The sequence below is a fragment of the Pomacea canaliculata genome, linkage group LG9 (genome assembly GCF_003073045.1).
Source record: "Pomacea canaliculata isolate SZHN2017 linkage group LG9, ASM307304v1, whole genome shotgun sequence".
Lineage (NCBI taxonomy): Eukaryota > Metazoa > Mollusca > Gastropoda > Architaenioglossa > Ampullariidae > Pomacea > Pomacea canaliculata.
The window spans coordinates 4,072,397-4,084,861 of record NC_037598.1 but is presented as its reverse complement, the minus strand read 5'-3'; the positions used below and the strand labels follow the sequence as shown (position 1 = coordinate 4,084,861).

The 12,465-nt window shown below is 42.0% G+C and overlaps 1 protein-coding gene across 1 annotated transcript; it reads right to left on the bottom strand.

Annotated features, from left to right (window-relative positions):
* Positions 1-1,571: 1,571 nt before the first annotated feature.
* LOC112571812 lies at positions 1,572-10,917 on the bottom strand. Its single transcript, XM_025251117.1, has 8 exons — positions 10,763-10,917; positions 7,661-7,826; positions 6,737-7,178; positions 6,046-6,316; positions 4,899-5,699; positions 4,375-4,651; positions 3,759-3,969; positions 1,572-3,331 (listed from the first exon to the last, which is right to left on the bottom strand). The coding sequence occupies exons 2-8, from the start codon at positions 7,806-7,808 to the stop codon at positions 2,554-2,556; spliced, it is 2,928 nt and encodes a 975-aa protein (XP_025106902.1). The 5' UTR covers positions 7,809-7,826; positions 10,763-10,917; the 3' UTR covers positions 1,572-2,553.
* Between the last annotated feature and the right edge of the window lie 1,548 nt (positions 10,918-12,465).

Here is a 12,465-nt window from a genome sequence, read left to right as displayed (position 1 = left end):
AGACTTCACAAGGATAGATTGTACAGACGTAGAGAGTCTAGAAAATTCAAAGATCTTTTTTTTTCCTTGAGAAAAACAAATCTTGTGGGTACGTGCTTATTATGTTGAGTCTGTATGAAAAAGCAGGTGCAGATGCAACGTACATAGTTTGTGTCACTGACTCCAACTGAAAGTATTGTATTACTGTGTGCAAGCAGTACTGGGTGTTTGGACTGCATCAACAGAGGGAAAAGTATCTTTTTACTATGTGCATTTCTAAATATGTAGAAAGTTGTACAGTCAAGGAACATAGGGCATGTAGGTCCATCCTGAACATAGCCACGTATGCTAAACATACTGCAAATTTATAACCTAAATGTCACACAGTGTGACCCAAGTCAGCTGTCCAAAGTCAAAGCATAAGCTAACTTGTTGAACCATTACATGTATTAATGGCAGGCACTCAAAAGTCAAGAATATGGAGTGTGACGAGGTTAAGGTGAAGGACGTCACTGACATGTGGGGGGGGGGATCAACTTCCGGTCGTCTGCTTCGCTTGTAATTTCATCTACAGCGTTTTGTAAATATTCTGTAGTTGTTTATAATGAATAACGTTTTAGAGTATTAGTTTTTTTCAAAACTTTGTTTTATTTGATTGAAATTTAATTTATCAAATACGATTTGGTAACACTCGACAGTCCCTACCATTCGAACACAAAGTACAACGATAACAAATAACACGGCTGGTAGAGTCGTTAGAGAGCAACGAGGGCGGCTGACTTCGAAAGGAAGGCTAGTGAATTAAGGTTTATGGGAACGTTATTTTCTCCTAACATTTTTTCCTCTTTTGTGTTCAGCCCTGAGCTGCTTACGACCAGCTGGTAACCACGATTCCTCTCCGAGCTGTCCACCAGAATTTTGAAATGTTTCTTGTCCCTTGTTGACAACTTCACAAGTTGTTCCTACAAATTAAAAATGAATACCTTTTTATGAGTGAATATCGACTTTTCTCCTGTTCCATAAAAGATTGGTTTATTCATGTGATCATTTATATTTACCAAAATCATATCAAGGTCTTTTCTTTATATTTGTATCCTTCCTTTTTTTCATTATTTCTGTTTACCTCGGATTAAAATTTAATTCTTTTAGAGCTTTCTTTCTTATTTGGCACATGAAAAATGTTATTAACACCTCAATGGTTACCTCAAAGGTGAACGAGGACTTACGAATTCATGTTCTCATCCCCCACTTTCATACCCCACCCCCACACCCTGTTTCCTCACTTTGATTAACTAACTCTTTTTTCCTCGTCTATTTCGCTCTTCATCCACTTTTTACCCACCAGTATACACACACAAGGAAATATATGCTTATATAGACAGCTAATTGGGTGAGAAGTGTTAAGTGGTTGCTAGCGTGGACATGTATATGTGACAACACCCGCACTACACTCTTCTTCTTTAAAAAAAAGACAACTAAAAGGATCGACCAACGATTAACACATTTAATTTCTAAAAACAAGAAGAAAGAAAAAAAAAAAAACCTAAACGCAGGTGATGATGATAATGAATGTTTTAGGACAGTGTCCTGATGTCTTGACGAGTGATGGATGTTGGTGTTGAAACTCAAAAGTCAAAAGTCAAGCTCATGTGTCGGTGGCCACGAATGCGAAGCAACAGGCTGTCAGGATGGTTCTTGGGATGATTGAAGTGGTAGATGGGTTAATGATCGTTGAGTCAGTAGTTGAGCAGATGACTGCGCCGATGGTTGTGGCTGCTCGCAAACAATCCTGAATTATTACAGGTGATTGTGGATCACTAGGCAGATCGCTGAATAGACAGCTGAAGACACAGGTGGATCGCTGGATGAATAGCTGGGTGGATATATAGATGCTTAAGCCACAACACTGTCAATGTTAAAATAATATTATTTCTTGCAGGAGTAGTCAGAAAATTGTACTCTGGACTTCTCTTCGATAGCTTAATTTTCTTTTGAAGACTAAAACAGCAGTAAAAATTTTAATCTTATATCACAATAATAACTAGATTGAAAAAAAAAGCATCCAAAATTGTTTCTTTTCCCAAATGCCAGTAACACTAGTTAAGTTTCTCCTCTAACCAGACTAGCATGTTTTTCTTTTTTTACATGTCATCTCTTCGTTCGCCAGCGTACTTGTCCTTTTTGCTGTAAATGTAACTAAATAAAAAATACCTCTGTCAGAAGTTTGTGAATTCAAGAAATTTAATAAATTTGTCTGAGGGTAGAGTAATGTTTAAAAAATATATATCTCAACAGCTGTGATATATTAACTGTCATCTTTTTAATGCTACTATTCATCTGCAAAATCATTATTAAAGAAGGAACAGGTAACTAACCCTGTGAAGCTTTGTTCCAACACAGTGTGTGTGGATTTAAGAAGAAGAGGAAAGACCGATGGTGAAGCCTGATTCTTGGGGTAGTTAACAGTAAATTAATGTTTATAACGGCTGGGAGTTTGCTTTCCTCAGAAAGGGCCTTTTATCAATGTCCCCGCAGGTATTTTCTACACGATTTATAAAACCTAAACCCACTTATTTAAACCTCAATAACCTTGCCTTTACTAGAATTACGAGGTCTGTATATGTGACCACTGAAGCGCGACGAACTTGGACGAAGGTTTCTCAGATTACCCAGCATGCCGAGCTGGGTATCAAACGACCCGTGGCATCTCGAGTCTTCCGCTGAAACGTCAATAATCATATCAAAACCTTCGTCGTCGTTTCCGTTTGCCGTTGCCTCGTTGGACATGTGAACGTCGATGAAATCTTCTCCCTCGCTGGATACAGATTCTATATCGGGTAGCACGTGCGGGTCATGGTTTGACCTGGTGACCTCTTGCGTGCTGTTGCGGACGATGATGTCCGCGAGGCTTATTTCGCGGAACTGGGTGGGGATGAGGTCGTACACGGGCCAGTTCTGTGCGTAGCGATTGATGGCCTGATGGAACTGTGATTGAAACTGCACGCTGTCCGTCCGCAAGGACGGGGGGTCGGGGGACTTGAAGACGTAGCGGAAGAGGAAAGGAACGAAGCCTCCGGCAGCTGTAGCCAGAAGCTGGTTGGTGGAGGACACGCTGTAGGCGTCGCCGAAGGCCATGACGACGACAAAGACAAAGAGGAGAAAGAGGAGGATGTAACCAAAGCTCCAGGCAGCGGCCGTGAAGGTGACGTAGAGAGGACCCGGCGCCCCGCAGTAGTCCAGGCAGATGGTGTCGTAGAAGAACTTTTCGGGGGTGAAAGGGGTGTCACGCTTGTCTAGGAACAAAAGCAGACTCGAAGTCTGCCACTGAGGAATCCCTGCTTTTACAGCAACTCTGTGGCCAGAAAAAAAAAGCAAATATGAATGGGAACATGATCTCGAGCGCGGCACGCACTCATGCGCATTGATATCTGTGGTTATTTGTGGAAACATTTAGTGATGACTAGGTACAGAGGGTTTTCACTCGATCCAGTAAATGAATAAATCAATCAAGAAGACACGTAACAAACAAAACAGCCTAAAACTCAGCTGATCATCGGGTATCCGCCCACCCATCCAAACAATCAAACTACCCGCGAAAACACGCAAAAGTAATGAATGCTGTTAGGAATAAAGAGAATAATTGAAGGAATAAAGGAGGAAGAAAAGCCAAATAGAGAGATAAAAATTAATAAACGAGGGAAAAATGGTAAAAAGAAAAAATAAGTGAATGTGAGAACGTACATAGAAAGGGAGGAAGGGAGAAAGAAATGAAAGAATACCTTATTTCAGGTCGTTCTGAAGACGCTGCCATCGCCCCCTGTACTCGCAAGGCGGTGTTCTCCTGGTCCAGTTCCTCCGTTTTAGCGATGGTTTCGATTTCTTCCCTCTTGAGAGCCAGGAGCTGCTTGTGGATCTGCTGGTGGTAGGCCAGGTACCTGTCCTGAACGCTGTTGAACGTCGAGCGGCCGTACATGATGACCATTAGAAGCACTGCAGCAGTCAGTGAGTGATGGAAGGAGTTATAAAAATGATGATGACAATGATAATAATGATAGCGAGGATAATATGATGATGATTTCCCAGACGGGAACAATCTCAATACGTTTTAGCATAAACAATCGGTTTAAGAGTATCTCTCATACACATACGTATACACAGCATGCGCGCGAACACACACACCCACACAAACACTACAAAGAATAAAAGGAATGACAAGAGAAGATAGAAAACCACCAACTACTTGAAGCATTCAAGAAGAACACTCAATGCAATCTTGACAGTTGAGAGACATCAATTCTGGTTTATCCTGCGAAGTACAATCAGACAGTTTATTCCTATGATGCACTGCAGGAATGTTTAAAATCACCTGTGATGTACCTCATGGTGATTTCTCACCTGTGATGTACTGCAGGACAGTCCCAGCGTTGACGATGATGCCCATAAGCGTGTACACACCCATCTCCACGAAGAAGGAAATGACCTCCATGAGGAGGAAGGTGACGGACCAGAAGGAGACGAGGCACATGACGAGGATGACGATCTGGAAGAATTGGTCTTTGCGCTTCAGCTGCTGCCATCGCTCAAAGTTCTCGTCTGCTGCAATTTTGTCCACCTCTAGCTGTTCTCGCACTGTCGCCAGTCGAGATGCGAACCGCTGCCACTTTTCCATGATCTGTATCACATAGACTCAATGTAAACATTAACAGGGATGGTAACAGATGACAGAAGAAAAAAAAATACCCACAAGCAGTTTAATCACAAACGTACTAACTCAAGTTCTAAGAGCTCTACCAACAACACACACACTCACAAAACACGAAAATAGTTTCGGGAAAGAGTCTCCAGTTAAAGACTATCTGGCTGCTGGTACAGTTAACTGGTAATTCTGATGGCATCGATGGACGGGTAGTCGGACCTACCCTGGTTGGGCACATGAAGATAACGACATGAATAAGGAGGCGGATGCTAAGGTTGAGGCCAGGGAAGAGATAAAAGGCGAGGACTGGCAATGTGACTGGCAGGAGGAGGACGAGGTAGGGCAGGAACAGCAGCAGGCCCAACACTCCCAGCTTCCGGAACGGCATCACTAACAGACTCATGCTCCAAGCGCACACCTCGATGCGTGAGCGCTCGCGCATGTCACGTAGGCACTTCCGCAGCAAGTATCTGAACTTCTTCTTCATCTCCTTGGATATGACCCTGTACAGGACAGCATCGACGACGAAGATGAAGTAAATGAGGATAAAGAGTGCATGTAGGGGAGTTAGGTACAGAGTGACGTTCCCTTGAAAGTGGGTTTCCAGGCCCAACCTTCTCGCGGTTTCTCGTTTGGCGGCCTCGGTTTCGTCCTCGTATCTGTAAAACATCCACAGACGGATGAACCATGGGAACAGAAGCAGGAGAACTAAGAGAGTCTTGGCGAAGATGCGACCACATTTGTACCACTTGATGATTCTTATGTCGGGGTTCAACGACCCTAGCAGGCTGGTGTTGCAACAATCTGTTAAGGGAGACAAACGCCGGAGTCGACACCGGAAGAGGTTGTTGTAAATCAGTCGCCCCAGTCCCACAGGTACGAAGTTTTCTCCCAACATCCTTCTGCTTTTTATTCTCAGGCGTGCGCGGTCCAAGGTAAGCTGGTAAACACGATCCATCTTCGTTTGGGTGTCCACAAAAGTCTTGAAATATTCCATGTTTGGCACTGTGGACAGCTTCACCACCTGAACATGAAAACCACCCGTTAGAACTTTTTTTTTCTCTTTTTGTTATAAGTAAATAATTTCATACTGTTTCGTAATGATCAAACGTTTTAGGGTTTCATTATGAATAAATCTCTTTAAGTTTGTCTTCTACCAAAAATGCAAGGAAAATAATAATTATAATTTATGGTTGACCGTTTACTTTAGAGTATTATCAGTTTTTGGTAAGTTAGAAAACAAACGTGGATTGCAATACGAACGTGATATCTGGTGGATCCAACACATCCGTTTTTGCTTGAATGATTTGTAAACAAGTTTAATAATATGACAACTGTGTTGATGTGCAGAGAAGGTTCAAGGTCCTGACCTTGTCCTCCTTCTCATATACGGAAGGAGACTGAGTGACGACGAACCGGACGTGCAGGTCACGTGCAGGCCGGAAGATGTACTCGTTAGCTACGTACTTGAGACGATACAGGTTCCCTGGGATGAAAGAGGGACTGAAAAGAACGACGATGACTTTGCTGATGGCAATAAATACCATCAGCGTCTCAATCCACACGTCTCTCTCCACATCCTTACAGATGATGTCACCATCCGGGCTCTTGTAGCAGCAGACGTACACAAACTCTGCATACCTGGCGACATCCAAAACACGTTAACATCAGCTTCAGATGAAAATAATTTTTAAAACGACAAAAGAAATTGCAGTCGAATCTAAATATCTGGATGTCACTTCATTCCAGAAAATTGCTTTGATAACGAATATTTCCCGCAATATTTCCATTATTCTTTTCGGAGGATTCAATTTTTCAAATTTATTTTCGGACACTCGTTCCTGTCACAGCGGGACCTAGTAGCGGTAGGGTATTAAAACTTTCCTAAAGCGGAATTTTCAGATTGGGTCCTCCGATAACGAGGCTCGACTGTCCAGTTAGTGATAAAACTAAATTTTGTGATCCTGTCAGCAATTTGGACTCGAGTTGGACTTGAAAGAGTGCGAGCTGCTTACAGAGCAAGACTCCAGAACAATAACAGACAGTTGTAGAAAAATTCACCCGTCGTTATCCTTCACTCGGATATTACAAACGTGGTCTTCCACACTGAAACTCCTGTCATCTTCCTGTTTGAAGTCGTTGAGCAGAAGCTTCCTTAGAGACTCTAGAATGCCATCAGGGGTCAAGGACAGCAGGCAGTGTGCAGGTAGGTCAGCTAAGGTAGCGTTCAGTCTGTAGACACCCACGCTTAAAAAAGAGAGGGACATGAACTGGTAGCTATCCTCCAGGATCAGGAGGCTTCGACCTTGCCGGCCGGTTGAGCGAACCCAGAGGTAGGGGTTGTGGTAGTCGGGAAGTCGGTCAACGAGGTAGGCCGGAGGAGCGTTCAGGAGGGTGATGTCCATCTCGATCAGTTTGGCGTTCGAGGCGAGAAGGCGCTGAAGCTGGTCTTGGATGGGGTAGACGGGGTAGAGAGAGCAGTGTGTGCTGACAGATAAACCATCTAGGCAAGAAAAAATGATGGAATGTCAAATAAATATTATAGATCCGTATTTAATTTTCCCTGATTAGAATAATAATAAAAAACCCCAAGAAAATTAGCGAGAACAACAAGATAGTCAAAACCGTTTCTTACACAGGACATTAACCAAGTGGGCAGACTTGTAACCTAGCGAATCCCAAAGAATGGCAATGAACCTAGAGAGATGGGGGCAGCCATTGGAAAGATTTTCAAGGTGCCCTCACGTCCAGCAGGCCAAGTGATGTTTAAGATATTTATTCGATGGTGGCCTTTTGTTAACCTGTAGTTAAATATTAACACGTGTGGAAAATTTTCTTCAAAGGAGCTGGTTAGATTGATGACAAAATATTCATTCTCAAATCTCGAGGAAAATGTTTTGTTCACAAGACTTACACAAGAGATACACAAGGAGAAGAAAAAGATGGAAGAAGAGAGGAGGAGAAAAAAATATTGTCATCACATACTTGTGAGGTTACCCGCAGGGTCAGATGCCACGTCCACTGCGGGTAGTCTACCCGGATTGATGCCGTACGTCACGTCAGACGTGTTCGACGCCAGACTGATGTTCCTGCAAAGGCCGAGGAGCAAGATGGCGAGACACGCCCGCTGCATTCTGGGATGACGATTGACCTGGAAACAAACTGCACTGTGGGGAGTGTTGTCACAACATACGGAGATGGGTGGTGCAAAAAAAAAAAAAAAAAACTGCATTTTTTTAATTACTGCTCGCTTTGAAGTATATTTCTAAAGCATTTCTATGGAGAAATAAAATCACTTGTAACAAAAATGTATTGGTCTCATGGGGAAGTATATATCCATGAAAGCAATGGGGTATTTTTTATTTGCCGTCGGTTAACTAGAAATATTTTACAACAAAGCTGTAGGGATGCATGAATGCGAGCGATTGTATGAATGAACGAATGCATGAGTGAATGAAGGAATAAGTGAGTGATATAAATCATAGTCAATCAATCAATCAATAAATCAATACAAACCCCCTTTAAGCTAGGTTCTCCTGCTTGTCAAATGATAAAACCTACCGACGATTACTTCCAGACTCAAACTAATGCAGGCGATGGTTAGCGCATCTACACGCTGAGAACCATGGGATGTCTACTCAAAATAACAACAATAATACTAATAACAGGACCGACATGTTTTATACCAGGACACAACATTTGAGCTCACAGCTTTTACGAAATTAAGTCACGAGAAAAAGCTGGAAGCCTGGGAAAATCAATGTTTTAATTGCGATTGCACTCGCTTGATCCTCGCTAGTTTCCTGGTCTGATGGCTGGTCTGCTGGCCGCACGACAGGATCTATCATTAGCCACATTTTTCTTTATGTACAATATGGGCGGAAAAGCTCAGGACACCAAGAACCATTGTATTATTTGTCCACCTCACAGTACACAATGCCGGGGCCTTGATAACTGTCTCTGAAGAATCGAATGTAATTGTAACTTCCATTTCACCTATAAACCTATCCCCCACTCCCAACTTTTTCCCCCATAAAAATATGTAATGATCTATTGTGACCTAGAGGACAATGAACGTTCCTCAGTATGAAGTTCGTTTATCCGTTACCTCACCCACAAGTCAAAGAGGCTTCCCGTGATTTGTTTTTGTCTCCAGAGAAGTCATTTGTTTATGATCAGTAATTTCCAAACGGCAGGCCTTATCAGTGTAATTTCTGAAACACCAGGATTATTTGCTCTTGTCGGGGACTTTTCAATTAATCATTGCAGGGCGTTTCTGAATTAAGAAAGACAACAGCTGGATCGGGGATCGAGTCTATACACTCAAGTCAACGCCCGGTGTTTTGCACACGGCACTCTGCAAACTGGACGACTTCGAGAAAATGTTTACATCTCAGGGTAATGGGGGCTAAACATCAACACTGTAAAGCTTGAGTATCTGTAAAATAACATCATTAAAACCATTTGATATTTTGTGTGTGTGTGTGTGTGTGTGTATTTTCACGTGTACAGCAGGGAAGGAGGTTCATCCTTTGGTAGTCATCTGTCTCTTGGCTAAAAAGCAAACTCTACAAACTTCGCCATCAGTGACAGCAGCAAGTATCCAACAAAAGGTGCATTAATCTTTCGATGGCGAGTTAAGTGCTGGGTAAACTCCGGGCTGAGTATATGAAATGTAGGGTGGGATAGTGTAAGAAAGCCCGGGGATATTTTCCCGCTCAGCTCAGCTTTCTACAGGTCAACGTAACTTGAACATCAACTATTTACAAAATTAGTAGGTCAGCCATCTCGAGAAATAAATCTGTGAAAAGTCAACAAAGTAAGATCTCATTAATTATAGGTAACAGGGTAACAGTCAACGACTACTAGGAAGTAAATACGTACAGGAATTTTGTACCTCAATGATTTCGAGAACGTTTATATTTAAAGGTATTTGGTACCTAGGTGATTTTTAGTAAGTTAATGAGTAAATATATTTTAAATCTTAACGATTTTTAATGTTTTTAAGCAAACGAAATGATTTGCCTAAATAGTAAGTCAACACGGCTGTACTTTACTTATCCTATGACACATTTAGACATACTGTTATAGGTTTAAAGACATCACAGAAAGACAATCACTGGGGTTAGTATCTATTTTCATGTAAACAAGAGGACTAGAGGGATATGAAGTAAGAAGCCCTTATCTAATTCCCTTCTATACAAATCCTAATTATTTAGACAGACAGCTTTCTATAAAGAAACCTATTTTTAATCAATACATCAAATGATACAAACATTAAATAAAACCACAATAATTGATTAAATTTAAAACTTTTTAAGTCCTTAATTTTACTTATCAGTATTTATTTATTTTGTCAGAAAAAGAATGAAAAATGAATGCATTCTCTTTTTGTTCTCATTTCTTTTTGTTCGTTTCTCACAGCTGACATATATATATATAGAGAGAGACTAGAGGAGTGAGCAGACAGACCAACACAGTAACTGTAGAATGTGTAACTGCCACTCGACTTTTCTTATCACACGTTTTAGGGAGTAAAGCGATCTGTGTATGCAAGAAAAGCATTGCCTTCAAATTTTAACTCTTCTGCTTCCTCAAAGGCTTTTCCCACATTATTTCAGCAAGAAAAAATCTCTAGAAATCCTTTGTTCTGCCTATTTTCTTTCGTTAAGTCATCAGTGTCGATAACAAAAGTACTTGAAGTAGAACAATGATTCCGTTATCGATGTAAACGCAGAATGTAAATAAACAAACCAATTGAAAAATTTAAAAAAAAAAAAATTAGAAGCATTTGGGAAGAGTTACTGATAAGAAAGCACACTTCAGCAAGTGCATGCATCTACAACAACATCGATGCTTGCCTGGATCGATTCCCAGGTCAACATTTGCAGCATCAACAAGAGGATGCCGGTAGAAATCAAGACTCGATTACTGAACGTTTGCATTAAAGTATCGATGTTTATGCGTGTCAGAGATGTTCATACTTGAGGTTCAAAGGTGACAGAGGGCGCATGTCACGCGCTATCCATGTCACGTGACCAGCCACGTCAGTAATCGGGTGCTGAAAACTAAGGGCGACAGACTTACCGTCGTGGTGTCTCCAGACGCCGGACGAGCTGAAACGCCAGCAGAAAGCAGCACAGCACCTGCAGCACTCTGCGGACGCGGCACCAGCGGAGCGGCACGATGCAGGTGCGCGGGAGAAGCTTTGCTGCAGGCGCGAGCTGCGACAATCGCTGCGTTCGTGCGGCCGTCACGCAAGACCTGTCACCGCAGCGCGTGCGTGAGGGGCGAGCGTGCAGGGTCCGTGGCTCTTTATCAAACGATTTTTTTTTTTTGGTGGCGATCGACCGGAGCGTAGGGACTAACCTACAGAAGGACTGGTTCACATCTTAGTGGGACATCACAGAGACGTGTTATTTTTTTTCTGATACAGATCTTTACACCTACGGTAGACTGGCGACCTTTTCAACAGCTGGTTCTGCTGGAAAGAAGTGCGTTGCGCCACACGGGTTGCGAACTCGTCCTTATGCTGTTTACAGGGCCCTTTGCTTTGCCTTGATATAACCATAGCTGCTGGTTCGGCGGAAGACATTAATTGTTTGTCCGTTTTCCGTTGCTTCTATGATAACATAATATATTATATGTTGCATATTATTCCCACTACCACTCCTATTCAGCTCTCGTCTTGGGTTTGCTGTTCTTTCTCTGCACGTGGCGCCTGTTTACAGGGCTGGCTGCCTTGCCGTAGATGCTTCCCTCCATCCCACTACAACTACAACTACCACTACTGCCGCTGCTGATAAACAATAATGAGTTATCCAATGGACAAGATTTTAAAACAAAAATGTTTAAGTAACATTCTCGGGAACTGTGACATACAGGTCAAACAGCTATTTCTTTTCTTGCTGACCCGCTCACCATCTGATGATCTGAGGTCATCCAACGGGATGAAGTGAAGTTAGGATGCGTTTTACACAAAAATAAACAAAAGGAACTGCTTCAAAAAATTGAGTTTATTATTTTTTTTAACTCGGATAATTTCATCTGAATTTTAATCTTACGCATGTGTTGCTCGATAATCATGGACAAAATGGATAAACTGACGACCAGTTTTGATTGCCTTAGTAATTAACATTTTATTATTGTTGAGGCAGGAAGTATCACAGCTATATAATTATTGATACGATCGATTTTGCATCCTAATGCGCTACAGTCTGCTATTTTTTACATGAATAGAAGCGTAATAGATGCCACGACCCGACTGAGGGCTGCAGGGGTTAATGGTGTGTTTGTTTGTTTTTGAAAAGTGTGTCCGCATGGCTGGTCTACTGACTAAATTGTTGAATTGATCAGCAATTGTTCTCTACAATGTCGCTCCACATGGAGATTGTCATCATGAGACTGTAGTCGGAGTGCACTGCCCGGGCTCATCAAGCTGATGGTTTACACACCCGTGACATTGATCGCGACGGGTAGACTGTCACAGAGACAACAAATAACCCAAAGCGACGATGAGGAAATAATAGTTTGCTCGAAAACAAAAAGCTTTTATGCGCCGAAATGGACACATTACCGAGTACCAAGCTGAAACTTTGACAATATATAATATAAGAAGAATATTACAGAAAGGAGAGCACTCATAGTACAAGGGCTACACACAGATTAATCTAGAGGACAACAACAACAACAACAACAACAACAACAACAATAATAATAATAAGTGGAGAAACCAGCATGACAGACTACCAACGAACCGGTAGTTAATGGCACAGCTTGGGGGAGGAGGA